This window comes from Pongo abelii, chromosome 4, assembly GCF_028885655.2.
Source record: "Pongo abelii isolate AG06213 chromosome 4, NHGRI_mPonAbe1-v2.0_pri, whole genome shotgun sequence".
NCBI lineage: Eukaryota > Metazoa > Chordata > Mammalia > Primates > Hominidae > Pongo > Pongo abelii.
In genome coordinates this window covers 44,060,983-44,076,970 of record NC_071989.2, presented here as the reverse complement: position 1 = coordinate 44,076,970, position 15,988 = coordinate 44,060,983, and the positions used below count along the sequence as shown (strand labels likewise).

The 15,988-nt window shown below is 41.1% G+C and overlaps 1 protein-coding gene across 3 annotated transcripts in view; it reads left to right on the top strand.

Moving 5' to 3' along the window:
- Positions 1 to 4,873: 4,873 nt before the first annotated feature.
- Positions 4,874 to 15,988, top strand: part of PAIP1 (poly(A) binding protein interacting protein 1) — a 29,461-nt gene continuing 18,346 nt past the window's right edge. The window contains exons 1-3 of one of the 3 annotated variants that reach the window (XM_024247368.3): positions 4,874 to 4,893; positions 6,226 to 6,395; positions 14,356 to 14,541. In XM_024247368.3, the coding sequence (XP_024103136.1) occupies positions 6,297 to 6,395; positions 14,356 to 14,541 (285 nt within the window). In that variant the 5' untranslated portion in view covers positions 4,874 to 4,893; positions 6,226 to 6,296. Of the gene's footprint in view, positions 4,894 to 5,004; positions 5,645 to 6,225; positions 6,396 to 14,355; positions 14,542 to 15,988 lie in introns of those variants that run through there. The other 2 variants (XM_003776592.5, XM_002815537.5) reach the window with 2 other exon arrangements.

Here is a 15,988-nt window from a genome sequence, read left to right as displayed (position 1 = left end):
GATGGAATAAGATGGAACAAAGTTTATTTATATGTTAGGATTCTAAAACTTAGTTGTAGATTCACATGCAATTATAAGAAATAATACAGAGAGATCTTTACTCTTCACCTTGTTTCCCCCAATAGTAGCATCTTGTATAACTATAATATGATATGTGATACAGTTCACCAACCTTTGTTTTATATGCACGTGTGTATGTGTGTGTGTGTATGTGTGCACACTTATTTCTATGCAATGTTATCACATGTATAGACTCATGTGACCATCATTATAGTAAAGAACAAAACAGTTCCATCACAAGGTTTTTCTCATGCTACCTACTCCTTTAATAACCACATCTACTTGCCTCTAAATTCCACTCCCTCCTTAACCCCTGGCAACCACAAATCTGCTCTCCTTCTTCATAATTTTGTCATAAATTGAATCATACAATTGCTCTTGAGATTGAAATTTTGTGTTCAGCATAATTCCCTTGAGATCCATCAACATTTTTATACGAGCAGTTGTTCCTTTTTTTGCTGAGTAGCATTCTGTGGTATGAATGTACCACAGTTTAACTATTTATTCATCAAAGGATATTTGGGTTCTTTCTAATTTGGGGCTCTTATTAATAATGCCACTCTAAATATTTGGGTACAGGATTTTATGTGAATATAAATCTTAATTATCTGTGAGAAATGTCCAGTAGTGCAATTGCTAGGTTGTACAGTACTTAATATGTATAGTTTTTTAAAGAAACTATCAAACTGTTTTCTAGAGTGACTATAGCACTTTACATTCTCACCAGCAACATATGAGCAACACAGTTCCTAGTTTCTCTACATCCTTGAATTTGCATTGTCACTATTGTTTATTTGAGCTATTCGAATAAGTAGGTAGTGAAATCTCAGTGGTTTTTAAAAAATTTTCCTACTGGCTAGTTATGTTGAACATTTTTCATAGGCTTATGCTATCTGTATATTCCCTTCAGTGAAGTGTTCTTTCATTTATGTTTGGCCCTTTTCTAACTGAATTGTCCTTTTACAGTTGAGTTAGGTGTTTTGTTTGTTTGGGATTTTTTCAGACGGAGTCACGCTTAACCCAGGCTAGAGTGCAGTGGTGCAGTCTCAGCTCACTGCAACCTCTGCCTCCCGGGTTCAAGCGATTCCCCTGCCTCAGCCTCCCAAGTAGCTGGGATTACAAGCACGCATCACCATGCCTGGCTAATTTTTGTATTTTTAGTAGAGACGGGGTTTCACATGTTGTCCAGGTTGGTCTCGAATTCCTGACCTCAGGTAATCTGTCCGCCTCAGCCTCTCATAGTGCTGGGATCACACCTGGCTATAGTACTCTCAAAACAGTTGAGTTCTGAGAGTACTTTATATATTCTAGATACAAGTCTTTTGTCAAATATGTGGTGCCTTCATCCATTTTTGTTGCTATAAAGGAATAGCTGAGGCTGGGTAATTTATAAAGAAAAGGGTTTCATTTGGCTCACTATTCTGCAGGCTGTACTAGAAGCATGGCACCAACATCTGCTTCCAGTGAGGGGTTCAGGCTGCTTCTATGCATGGCAGAAAGTGAAGGGGAGACAGTGTGCAGAGATCACATGGCAAGAGAGGAAGCATGGGACAGGGGAGGGTGCCAGGCTCTTTTCAACAACCAGCTCTTGGGAAAACTCCTTGGGAACTAGTAAAACCATAACTCATTCATTACTGTGAGAATGGCACCATGCCATTCATGAGGAATCTGTCACCATGACCCAAACGCCTTCCATTAGGCCCCACCTCCAACACTGAGGATCAAGTTTCAACATGAGGCTTGGAGTGTCAAATATACAAACTATACCATGACATTGAGGATCAAGTTTCAACACGAGGCTTGGAGGGTCAAATATACAAACTATACCATGACATTGAGGATCAAGTTTCAACACGAGGCTTGGAGGGTCAAATATACAAACTATACCATGACATTGAGGATCAAGTTTCAACACGAGGCTTGGAGGGTCAAATATACAAACTATACCATGTGGTTTGCAAATATTTCCTCTTGTATATTTATGAAAATTTTATCCTGTTAGCTGGCCTTGAAGGCTGCACTGTCTACTCCCATAAGGTCTAATGATGATCCTGAGGTCAATAAGTTCTAAAAAACAGTCTTTTTTTTTTTTTTTTTTTTAACCATCACTAGACTCGTGACCTAAGGAAAGGCAGGACCATTGCAGGTGAGTCCTATTTCTGTTAAAAGCTTATTATGGACTAAGTACTGGGTTGGACCTAAAGGATTAAAAGGCATCCTCTGTCTTCAGAGGGCTAGTTTAGGGAAGGAGACATTTAAATAAACCAAATACTAACAATAACAATCTGGCATGCTAAGTACCAAGACAGTTTTCCCAGGGTATACTTATCACAAGGGAGAGAGTCTAAGATTAGGCAGCTTGGGAAGTCTTACTGGAGAATGTCTTTCAAGTACAGTTTAAGGAAACATATTTTTTTCATAGTTCACAGCAGGTCCTTTTCCATATTACAACATATTTTCCAACTTGTTCAAATTTAGTTCTACTTTCCTTTCACCATAAATTAATAAGAAAGGCATACATATGGATGAGGAGCACTTTGATGATTCTCTTTAGGGAGTTCCACATGGTGCTCACACGTTCATGTGTTTCTGTGTATGCATTTTGCGATACCTGCCAGTTAGCTCTAAAACAGTCCCAAGATGGATCTGAGCCCTTGTGGTATCTTGGCACCTTTTCTGTAAAATGAAGATATTGGAATGTCTATCTCACAGGATATGAGGATAAAATAAAATGATAAAATAAAAGCTCTTAAAAGGTGACTGACACATAATAAATATTAGATATTTTTATCATCATGATGCAAAATCCATTCGTGTTATCTCAAGTCCACCATCCACACATTATAAGAATAGGGCAAAAGTTATACAGTAACAAATACAGAGAAGGCAAAGGACATCTTACCTAATTTTCCTAACAAGAGGGTGTGAAGATGTCGTGACATCACCATGGATGCAGAATGGCCTTATCTTCACATAGGAAAGTCCCAGGTGTTAGAAAAGGTGCTATTCATCATAAAAGTTTTAAGGGGAAATGAAAGGGTGGTGAGTGCAAACAAAAGCGTGGGACAGAATTGGGGCATCTACTTCAGTGGAACATAACTCATTGTTAGTTTTTTAGCATAGTTTATGTATGGGTCTTTCCTATATAATAAAAAAGTCCAGGCAAGAAGTGACTGGTGACCACATACAATAAAGAATTTGAAAATGTTAAAATTGTAATTTTTAAATTGTAATCTTGTCTCTGCAATATATGCTGAGTGTTATCACACAGTTATTATTTTACAGATGACGAAAGTGAGGCTCAGAGACGCTAAACCCCTTACTTACTCAAAATCACAAAGCTAGCAATAGTCAAGACTGGAATCCCAACTAAGCTCTGGCAGACTGAATCCTAAACTTTCCGTACACTGAAGAGCCACACGTACTGCTGGCTTCCTTCCCTAACTTCATTATTTTGCCTAACATCAATAGGATGAACCATTTATTCATGATTGCCCTTGGTGAAGCCATTTTCTCATTCATTTAGGGGAAGACATTGTTTTCTTTATTAATGAGAAGAGAAAACGGCTAACAAGAGTTTGTGTCCCTAATTGAAATGATTCTTAAGATGAAAAGATAGAAAAACATGAAACCCTGCTTAAAACACAAGGCTAAAATCAGAATTTGTGGAGATGGATCAATCCAACAGTAAAGAAATCAATTTTTCCTTCCTTGTCGTTACTTATATTCATCCATCCTTTATTTGGCATTGACACTGTCAGGCCTGACAAAAACAACAATTTACATAGTAATAAAATCTAGAATTGTGCTGTGCAACGCAGTAGCCACTAGCCACATGTGGCTCCTGAGCCCTTGAAATGTGCCAATCCCGACTAAGATGTGCCGTAAGTGTAAAATATACACTGGATTTCAACTAGTATCTAAAATACAGAGAAAATATTTAATATTTTAAATCACATGTTAAAATACCATTTTGAACATAATGGATTAAGTAAATTTAAATTAATTTCACCTGGTTTTTTGGGGGGTTTTTTTTGTTTGTTTTTTGAGACGGAGTTTGGCTCTTGTTGCCCAGGCTGGAGTGCAATGGTACGATCTCGGCTCACTGCAACCTCCGCCTCCTGCGTTCAAGCGATTCTCCTGCCTCAGCCTCCCGAATAGCTAGGATTACAGGCATGTGCCACCACGCCCGGCTAATTTTGTATTTTTAGTAGAGACGGGGTTTCTCCATGTTGGTCAGGGTGGTCTCGAACTCCCGACCTCAGGTGATATGCCCGCCTCGGCCTCCCAAAGTGCTAGGATTACAGGCGTGAGCCACTGCGCCTGGCCACACCTGTTTGTTTTCACTCATTTAATGTGGCTTCTCGAAAATGTAAAATTACATAAGTGGTTTGCATTTGTGGCTCGCATTATATTTTCATTGGACAGCACTGATACAAGATGAAAAAGAGGGGAGAGTTACATTGAAAGCTAGCACATTTTCTTGAAATTTCTGGAGGGGAAGGTTAAAGGAAAGAGAACGAAGCTTGTTAAACGGAGGTGTGACCTACTGTGGTAAACACCTAGTGTGAATTAAAAAGGGGGGACGCATATTTTGATTCCGTTTCTACTCCCTTCCCCCGATGCTAACAGACCAGGTGGCAGTCTCCCAGGGACCACTCCACAGCAGTCCGCGGGTCTCGGCCGGAGCCGAGTCATTGAACACACCTGTGCGCCAGCGAACCCTGGCACAGGGTCCACGCCCCCTCCCCCCGTGTTTTTATTTTCCGGGCGTCAACTGTCGGTCTCGCACGTCTCTCCTGAGAACTACCGAGTAGGTCGGGCCTGCCTGTGGTAAGCGTCCCCCTCACCCTTCATCCCCCCAGCCTGGCCCCGGGAACCGAGATGCCCCTGCCCGAGCCTGGCTGCGGGCCGGCAGGTGGCCGAGACGCCACTCGGCGGGCGGCCTGCGGGGCCCGGCGGCCGGCCAGCCGCGAACTGGAGGAGCCTAGCGGGCGCGTCCCGAGCCTCCGGGCCGCAGGGGGCCGCTGTGACCCGCCTGCGCCCCTGCCACGCCGAAGGCGGGGAGCCGGGTTTTGGGGGAGAATTGGAAAGCCGAGGGTAGCCGAGGGGGGCGGGCGCTCTGTTGCAGCGGGTGCTCGGGCTGCCGTCCGCTCCGCCAGAAGCACCGAGCAGCCGAGCCGGGGCCCGTCGCCCTCCTCCTCCATGAGGCCCGAGTGAGGCGCGGCGGCTATAGCCGACCCGCGGCGCCTTCCCCCCGCGTCCTATCGCGAGCGCAGCGGCAGCGGCCCCTGGAGGAGGAGGCGGAGGAGGAGGAGCATGTCGGACGGTTTCGATCGGGCCCCAGGTGCTGGTCGGGGCCGGAGCCGGGGCCTGGGCCGCGGAGGGGGCGGGCCTGAGGGCGGCGGTTTCCCGAACGGAGCGGGGCCTGCTGAGCGGGTGCGGCACCAGCCGCCGCAACCCAAAGCCCCGGGCTTCCTGCAGCCACCGCCGCTGCGCCAGCCCAGGACGACCCCGCCGCCAGGGGCCCAGTGCGAGGTCCCCGCCAGCCCCCAGCGGCCTTCCCGGCCCGGGGCGCTCCCAGGTACGGAGCAGCTCTAAGGGCCCCAGTCCTCCTTGGCGAACGCTTCCCTACGGCCCTCCACGCGTGCCGAGGCCCGACGCGCTGTCTGCCGTCCTCACCCCCGGTTCCCCGAAAGCATTCCCCGAGAGGTCCGCGTGACCGGGTAGGGACGGTCCGGGATCCGGGTTTGGAAGGTGTCTGCTGGAATCCTTTGTGCGCCTGGCTGGGGGAGGGGCCGGGTGCGCGGTCTTGGAGTTCGCGGTCCCGGGAGGAAGTAAAAATCGCCTCCCCTCAGCAGCCCTCTAAAGCGAGACCCTAGCGAGTAACCACCCCTTTTCCACCGACCCCTTTAAAACCACAGAGAGGAAAAAAGCTCGCAAGCACTCATTTGAGAGGCAGGTATGCCTGTAACTGAGTCACCGCAAGTCTATTGTTCCTTTTTGTAGGCTGTCTGTACACATCCCGGCGATAACCATAAATTTCATGATGGTTTCTATTTAACTCTTAAAAACAGACGCTTTTCAGATGGTTTTTCAGTATATAGCAAGTTGTTGTACAAAGGAAAGAATGCATCTGACGCCCCGTTTTTTTTTCTTTCGCAGAGCAAACGAGGCCCCTGAGAGCTCCACCTAGTTCACAGGATAAAATCCCACAGCAGAACTCGGAGTCAGCAATGGCTAAGCCCCAGGTGGTTGTAGCGCCTGTATTAATGTCTAAGCTGTCAGTGAATGCCCCTGAATTTTACCCTTCAGGTTATTCTTCCAATTACACAGTAAGTACACCCTTTTTCCTACAACTCTGGGTTAATTTAGTGGAATAATGTGGTTATTACTTTGTTAATCAGAGTATGTTTGTGCTTTCTGTACTACACGTAAAAAAAAAATTTTTATTGTGAATGTTTTGAATTATTGAACTCAGAAGGAAACAAAGCTGATTCAGAAATATATTTTGTAGTTATATTCAAGGTATTAGAATGTAAGCTTGAGATACACATCTGTGTTCTTGTTTCTAGTGATTATTCCATTATGTTAAAATAGACATAGTTTTGATCCTAATTATTGTATGCAGAAATGTCCTACGGGGTTGTGATAAAGTATTTACATAGGTGTAAAGAACGTTTAAACTTTCAGTTTTTCTTTGTCACTTATATAACTTTAAAAAATAGTCACTTTTCTTAAATAGCCGTACAAAGCACAGTTGGAATATGTAGAAAGGAATTTGTTGTACTGGATAAACCCAGATGAGTAAATGCATAAGGATTAATTGTAGAGAAGTGGGAGGGAATCATTGGAGAAATGATTGATGATACTTTAGCTTAAGTCCTGTCTTTCCTATCTTCTTAGTTTTATTGAAGTATAGCAGAGAATAGTGTACTTAAGTGTTAGCTCAGTCTCATAAAGTGAACACTCAACTAATCAGCATCCCAGTCAGGAAATAGAACATTATCAACATCCTGAAAACCCACTCTGTCTCCTTCCAGTTGTTCCTGATGTCCAAGTATAACCACTATTTTGACTTCATAGGATAGTTTTTTCTGTGTTCAAAGTTTGTATAAATGAAGTCATATAGAATATATTCTTTCTCACTTTCAATATCAAGATTACTCCATATTGTAGCATATAATTGGAGGTGACTTATTTTTATAACATTCCATTGCATGAATATATCCCATTTGTCTGTTGATGAACGTTGGTAGCTTTCACTCTTGGGTTATTATCAATAGGGCACATTTTGTGTCTTGCTGGCTGTATGCCTTTATTTCTGTTTGGTATATACCAAGGAATGGAGTTGCTGGGACTTAGGGTAGCCAGCTTTAGCAGAGACTGCCAAGTAGTTTCAGAGATTGTTCCACTGTACTTTCTGAGTAGTGTATGATTTCCAGTTACTCTACTTCCTGGTCGGCACTTGGTATTTTCTGTTTAACCATTCTGGTGGGCATATAGTATCTAGTTGTGGTTTTAAATTGTATTTCCCTTATAACTGATAATAACACACCTTTTTTATTACCTCTTTTTGGCTCTCCTTCCATATTTGACAGTAAAAGTATGGAAAAGCTGTGTTCCATGTTTTAGATACTCCATGATTCTTATGCTGTATAGGAAAAAGCTTTGGGATTGGAAAGAAAAAGATATAGGCATAGCAGGAAAAGCAATTGATATGGGGTGAAAAAGGCCATCTATCGTGTAAGGTAGAAATGAGAGCATCTTGAGTTCTTGCCAGAAAATTGTATTTAGCTCACAGAGGAAAAGAACCATTAGAGCACTGTAAGAGGTTGAATAAACTCTTAAGGATGCTTGTTCTAGCAGCCACGAGCAGGTTCCCATTTATTTTCTTCCCTATTGACTTGGGCTGTTTTATGATGATGGAGGGATACAGGGGTGTGTTAGTGTGTGTAATAATCGTGTATCAACTATTTTTACATGGTTCAAGTGACTTTGGGGCTGTAGAGCAGTAGATAAAGTCATGTTAGTCCACCTACTTTGAGCCACTGCATCTTTTAGGCATTCCTTGCCATCCTCTAATAGATCAGCACCTTCTGTGCTCAATTTACCAAAACAGATTGCAGCCTGGAACCTGGAAACCTGTGTGGCCTGCAGGTGTCTTCTCTAGCCCTGAATGGGTTTGTTTTTTTCTTTAAGTTGTTTTAATTAATTAACCAATACCTAAATTAGATATTAGAAACTCGAATGTTCTGGTTTGTCATAAAATCTGGCCTTAGTGGACTGGCATTTTGATACAGCAAAAATTGGTTGGAGCTGAGTAGAGGCATTCTCTTTAGATGGAGTCTGTGAGCTCTAATTTGCTTTCTGGCTTATTTCATTCATTTGTAATCTACCTGAATTCTACAGGCATTCAGGCTTACTACCCTTGTTCTGGTATATTCTCTAGCCTTACTAGTTTACCCTAATCTTTACCCATAGTTAAGGCTAAGAGAGTTTTTCTCAATCCAATTTGTCACGGAACAGCAGGATCCTTTTTTCCCCCCGACTCTTAGGATAAGCTCTTATTGCAAAGGAAACGTTTCCTTTTAGTAGCCATAATCCAAAGTTAGCTACATTCACTCATTCAACAATAGTCAAGTACTTATCATGAGTCAAGCCCCGGTGATACAGCAACAAACAAAATGAACAGAAATTCCTGTCTTCATGGAGTCTCTATTCTAGTAGTCTTCTGGCTCAGTTTCCAGACATTTATTGAGTCTGCTTTTGTTCTACACATGAAAATCTATTTCCTGGTATCCTTTTTCTAACAGCCTTTATGGTAGTCTTCTGCTGTGCTTTCTTAACTCTTTCAAGGCACCAAGCCCTTTTATCTTCAGTTCTTCCTCTAATCCTGCTGCTAGAATTTCCTACTTTCCAAGCCTTCTTACCAGTGAGTTGCTATATTCATTTATTCCTGGCCATTGTTTCTTCTCAGACAAACCATTATGCCTTGAATATTTTGTCGCAGTTCACTTACCAGAGCCAAAAATTTAACATAGGAATTCATAAAGCATTGATTAAGAGACAGAAGTCCCCTTCCTCCCCTGCAAAACAATGAGCTTTTTTTCTAAGAGAGTCCCTCTTCAAGTTACTTCCCAGTTTTTCTTCTGCCTTGCAGTAGTATCATTCTCCAGTAGGTAAAATTATTCACTGTCTCTCACTGTTCAAACCTCTGCAGTCTGATCTCCCTAATTGTATTGATACTGTTTTTGTGACTGATGTTCTTCCGATTTTTAAATTTATCTTCCTAAATCTCATTTTAAAACTTTGAGCACTGTAGGATCTATTCAGTTTATAAATCCCCATATGCCAGGTCCTGTGCTAGGTGCAAAGGTACCTTTTTAGTCTATCAGAAGCTCCCTCTCATTTTTATAAGAACTAAGTATTTAAGGTACTAATTTTGTTCTTTTTTCTCTCTGAGCATAATCTCCTTCACTCCCAAGACTCTGCAATGATTATTCTCTTCCAGATTTCAACCTATGAATTTATTCTGTAGCATTTGTTGTTATGAGCACCTCTTCTCTCCTACCTCTTTGGCTTCTGTGGCAGTACTTTCTTTATCCTCCCAACTTGCAGATCATTCCTTTTCCCCTCAGATGACGGTTGGTGATGTTCTTTCTTCCATTTTATTACCTCCTTTGCTAATCCCGCCTATTCCATAGAATCTGTCACGTATTTGTGTGCTAATAACCCTGACATCTAATTATTCCTTTGAACTCTAGTGAACTCTAGGCATACGTTTTCATTTATTTGACCACCTCTTGAGGACCTCACATTCAAATGCAAGTATAAAATCTATACACAGTGTAAGAATTATGTATTTCATGTGAATCTCTTCTTTCTAACTAGCTGCTTACACTAAGAACTTGGTGGCATATTGACTCACCTCTCCTGCACACCCTTGCCTTAATTCAATCCAGCTAGCTAAAGTAGTCTTGACTATATTCACTCTCTGTAGTGTCTGATCAGTTTTCTTTCATTCCCACTGTTCTGTAATAGGTTCTCATCTCTTGACAATGTATATAGAGTACATACCATGAAAAAGCACATTTTCTATCTCTCCCAATCTCCCATAGAATTCTAAGAAAAATAAAACTTGAAAATATCCCTGTTTGGAAGCCATTTGACTCCACATTGAAGACTGAAGAAATTTGTGGCTTTAAAAAATCTGGTGCTAGAGAAGTAATGCAGGCTTTGATTCAAACACGTTGGAGTGCCTGTCTGTTCCAAATACTCTATGCCTCCTTTTTTGCTTAAAATGGCAGGCTCTGGATCCTCTGTTCTGCTATATTCAGAGCAGTTCTACTTTCTTCTTTTACTGATCAGATTTTACATTTTCTTAAAAGAGAGTTCTGTTGACTTAAAAAAAAAAAAAAAAAAAAAAAAAGGATTGCAAATCAGCGCTCTAAGCAGCATTTTTGCCACAAAGAATGACATTTGATGGAAACAGGAAATTAGTACTTTCAGCTGGGACCCGTACCTTTGCCTTTCTGCTGTTCCTTGTCATTAATAGTGGTAGGATACTACAAGTCTGTAAAACTAGCAACTGTATATCAAAAACTTAAGACTACTTTTTAGTTATAAAATTCACACATGTATGTAGTTAACATTAAGTATATGAATGTGTACAATTATGCCTAACTGCTTTCACAATTTTATAATGTCAATATTTATAATGGGAACGTTTTCTCACTCTAGAGGTAAGTATTGTTGTCTCTTGTGTTCTTAAATGGCTATATGATATTCCATTATACAGTTATATGATAATGTATTTAACCAATTCCTTGTTAATGGATTGTTACGTGGATTTTTTGGCAATGAACATCTTTGTACATAAAGTCAAAATTGGGTTTTAAGCTTTTGTCATTTATTTAGAGTTTCACATAGAAGTTAAAAGTATAGGCTTTGTTCTGCGCTCAGTTCTTCTAATCAGTTTGTGACCATGCACAGTCACTTAAGTTGGTGCATGGTCCTTCCTTGTTCAAACCCTCTTTGCCCCATCCTGTTTTTCCTACTCTCTTAAGAGCCAGTTTCCTTAATTTGGCCCCCAAAGCCCTCTAAGATCTCCTTATCTGCCTCATTGACCTCATTAGTTACCACCCATCCTCAGTTTCTGTATTCTAGTTATTGTCTTTTTCAAAGTTATTAGGCCTCCTTGGGGCCTGTGTGCTTCTTGTGCCCATAGAAAGAGAATATCTTTCCTTAGATATTTGTATGGCTGGATCTTTTTTTCTTTCTTAGTTTATATATTAACTCTAAGAATCTTTACTTGGCTTTTTGCCTTTTTTTTTTTTTTTTGTAGTATATTTCAACTTCTGAATGTGTCTTCCATCATGGAGTATGAGCTCCATGAGAGGAGAGCCTTGTCTGCTTTATTCATGGCAGATACTCATGTCATGGCAGTATCCCATCCCCTAAGACAGTCTTTGGCACTTAGTAGGTACTCAGCAGCCACACCATTTTGAATGAATAACCAAAGTGACTTAACTACTCTGTGCCTGTTTCTTCTGTGCAGGGAGGATAGTAATGCTTACCTCAAAATGTTCTAGGTTAAATAAGATGCAGGCAAAGCCCTTATGGTGTTTATCACATATCGTATATGCAGCTGGTGGCTATTAGCTTATTAATTGGAGTACCATCCTAGGTGCCAAGAAATACAGCTTTTTATCATTCACTTTGGATGCTTTTTATACTTTAGTCCCTTTATGTATGAATACATGGCTGTTGCATTTGGAATATGACTCAGTATTCTAGAAATTTAAAATGTAATTCATTTGTTGAACATTCTGTGCTTTACTATGTGCTCTTCACCAATCTAGGTGAATTTGATTAATTCACTTAATCCTCAGAGTCATAGCTATAATATTTATGATTAGTAAATAAATTCATCAACATTAATACCTCCTATTATAGTAGAATGTTTAACTTGAATTCAAATGCGTGACAAAAATCTAATGTATTAGAGTTTATCCTTCTATTCAGTGAACACTATATGTGAATGAAAAAGGCACATGAATCTGCTATTTCTGCAGCTGGTTTTACTTCCTGATTGCCTCTCATAGTACATGCAACTTTCGCTAAGTATCACTTCAGTCTCTGAAGATACATAGGCCGGGCATGGTGGCTCTCGCCTGTAATCGATTCAGCGCTTTGGGAGGCCGAGTTGGGTGGATCATTTGAGGTCAGGAGCTCGAGACCATCCTGATCAACATGGTGAAACCCCGTCTCCACTAAAAATACAAAAAAAATTAGCTGGGCCTGGTGGTGCATGCCTATAGTCCCAGCTACTCCGGGAGGCTGAGGCAGGAGAAGTGCTTGAACCTGGGAGGCAGAGGTTGCAGTGAGCCAAGATCTTGCCACTGTACTCCAGCCTGGGTGACAGAGCGAGACTCCATCTCAAAAAAAATAAAATAAAAAATAAAGATAAAATAAAAAGTGTACAACATGACCTCCAAATGGTGGTCATTTGAAGTGGTAGCACTATAGTGGTCCATTTTCATGCTGCTGACAAAGACATACCTGAAACTGGGAAGAAAAAGAGATTTAATTGGACTTACAGTTCCACAAGGCTGGGGAAGCCTCAGAATCATGGCGGGAGGTGAAAGGCACGTCTTACGTGGCAGCAGCAAGAGAAAAATGAGGAAGAAGCAAAAGCGGAAACCCCTGATAAACTCATCAGATCTCGTGAGACTTATTCACTATGACAAGAATAGCACTGGAAAGACTAGCCCCATTGATTCAATTACCTCGCCCCTGAGTCCCTCTCACAACACATGGGAATTCTGGGAGATACAATTCAAGTTGAGATTTAGGTGGGGACACAGCCAAACCATATCAGGCACCAACAGTAAAGGAGCAAGTGGACAATTGGCAATGTTGGTCTTTCTCCTAAGACTGTGTCCTGGGCCAGGCACAGTGGCCTGTAATCCGAGCACTTTGGGAGGCCGAGGTGGGGGAATCACCTGAAGTCAGAGTTCGAGACCAGCCTGGCCAACATGGTGAAACCCTGTCTCTACGAAAAATACAAAAATTAGCCAGGCATGGTGGTGCATGCCTGTAATCCCAGCTACTTGAGAGGCTGAGGTACAGGAATAGCTTGAACCCGGGAGGCGGAGGTTGCAGTGAGCCAAGGTTGCACCACTGCACTCCAGCCTGGGCAACAGAACAAGACTGTCTCAAAAAAAAAAAAAAAAAAAAAAAAAAAAAAAAAAAAGACTGTCTTTCTCCAACATGGAGCATTTCTAAGGGTGTTTTGACCATGTATGCCTTTTTTTTTCCTCTATGCACTCACTGATTTTTGAACTTAACCCCTTCACAAAATGCTTCTGTTTTAGTCATAACTTTTTTATGTGGCTTTTCATTTGACTCTGTTTGGAGAAGGTTAAATTTCATACAAGCAATATAGTTATTATTAGATTTTAACTGTTTGGTAAACTTTAAAGCGCTTCGGGTGGTATTCTAGGCATTGAGATGTGAAAGTTGCTGCTCAAGTCTATTATCTTTTGTAAAACTCGCCCACTCAGCCTCCTGCCATTAATGAAAAGGTTGGAAACTGCCAAAGGTGACAGTGGTGGAAACAACATTAGCTGGAAACTACTGCTGCTATCAAGGTTTTGTTAGTAACCTGGATGTAGCAGCCAAAAGGTCTCCTTCCATTTATACCATGATGAAATTTTAGTTACTCGAGCAGCTTTATGCATTTCTTTGCCCTTGGGGATTAACAGATGATAAACCTTATTAGGTTTTGGGGGTTTTTTTTGTTTTTTTCTCCCAATAAAAAAGTTGTCAACATTTGCAGAAATACAGAGAATGGTATAATGAATCCTCATGGCCTCAACAGTAAGCTACACGTGGCCGTTCTTGTTTTTATATCCCTAGTCCATACTTCCCCTCCCACTTTGAAGCAAATCCTAGATCTTATTTCATTCGTAAGTGGATCAGAGTCTTAATTTTTATATTGGCATTGTAGTGAAATATTGGTTTAAACTTTATTCCTCAGCCATCTTAGAAGTTGACCCAGAATGAGAAGACAATTTCCTATTCAGCTAAACAGAACCTTTCTGCTGTTAATTATAACACTTCAGCTTTTAGGCAAGGAAGAAAAATAGCTCAATTGACAATTTTATTGATGAACATAAATTTTTATCATGTGAAGGATCTTTAAAAAAGCATTTGTGCTAGAGACATACCACCTAGTGTGTTTTAGCCAGTAGCATAGATTAAAATTTTTTTTTCATTTTTGATCCGTAGGAATCCTATGAGGATGGTTGTGAGGATTATCCTACTCTATCAGAATATGTTCAAGATTTTTTGAATCATCTTACAGAGCAGCCTGGCAGTTTTGAAACTGAAATTGAACAGTTTGCAGAGACCCTGAATGGTTGCGTTACAACAGATGATGCTTTGCAAGAACTTGTGGAACTCATCTATCAACAGGTATGTTGGCTTATAGCATGGAATGACCTTCAGATAGCTTCCTTGAAGCCCAAGGATAGTGGCTACTCCTTGAGGGAGACCAGATTCATGATCACCTGCCTCCACACTTAACTCTTTATAGTTTCTGGGAGTTCTAAGTCTGTCATGTATAAAACTCCTATAGTTAGGGATCCAACGGTAGAGCCAGACAGGATTGCAAGTTCACCTGTGTAGTCAAGGTTTAGTATAGGCAATATTCACCTGTTTAGCCAAAGCTCTATACAAGCGGTATAGTACAGAAGGTGATATGGGCACTGAAAAGGAAGGCTACATAAGTGTCACCCCCCCCCAAACCCTGCCCCTTGTTTTGCAGGCTCTGAAATTAGTACCAGAAAAGACTGCAATTCTTTTCCCCTATGTGTTGAATTGAATAGTAGTATTAGAGTAGGGGAGGAAAAATATTAGAGAATTTGCTTGCCTCATAAGTAGGTCTTTAAAAAAAGAAAGCCAAACCATAAAACGTCTTGTCTTGAGTCTTAACATTTCTACTTGTCTTTGCTTTCTTTTAAAATTTAAGTATTTCATCTTAATTCCTTGAAAGTCTAATTTAGTCAGTTGAAATTGTTTCATTATACAACATTTAGTTTTTATGCCGGCATATTGGTCATTAACATAGTAACGCTTTTTTTTTTTTTAATGGAGTCTTGCCCTGTCTCCCAGGCTGGAGTGCAGTGGCGCAGTCTCAGCTCCCTGCAACCTCCGCCTCCTGGGTTCAAGCGATTCTCCTGCCTCAGTCTCCCAGGTAGCTGAGATTACAGGTGTGCACCACCATGCCAAGCTAATTTTTTTATATTTGATAGAGACAGGGTTCCACCGGGTTGACCGGGCTGGTCTCGAACTCCTGACCTCAAGTGATCTGCTTGCCTTGGTCTCCCAAAATGCTGGGATTACAGACATGAGCCACTGCATCTGGCCTCATTAATGCTATTTTAAAAGTGAAAAATACAGTAGACAACACTGGCTTAACACAAAATTTCTTAGTCAGTGTGAGACTGGTCAAAAAAAATGGGCCATGATCAGAAGTATAAACTTCAGGTTCTTTAAGTCACTGTTACAAGAGCAACACAAATTTGGAATATATGGAAGGGAGATTATAATGCAAATTAATGATTATTTTCTGTCCTAATGTTTCATTTGGCTGCTTTTCCAAGTTATTCTGGATGGTTACTGGACCCCAAGATTACCTAGCCAACTGTCAGGTTTGAGGAAGTAGCTGAGATGTTAGGAAGACAGAACTGCACTGTTTGTCCTCATTTCTGCTTTCTGCCGATAAATGGATTGAAAAGGGATATGAGATAAGAAAATGAAACAAATATATTTATTTCTTGTTGCCTTTCTGGCTTCCTCTACTATTTAGTTTCAGTTATTCAGTAGGCTGCGTAATTATACTTATTCAGAGCTGGACAAA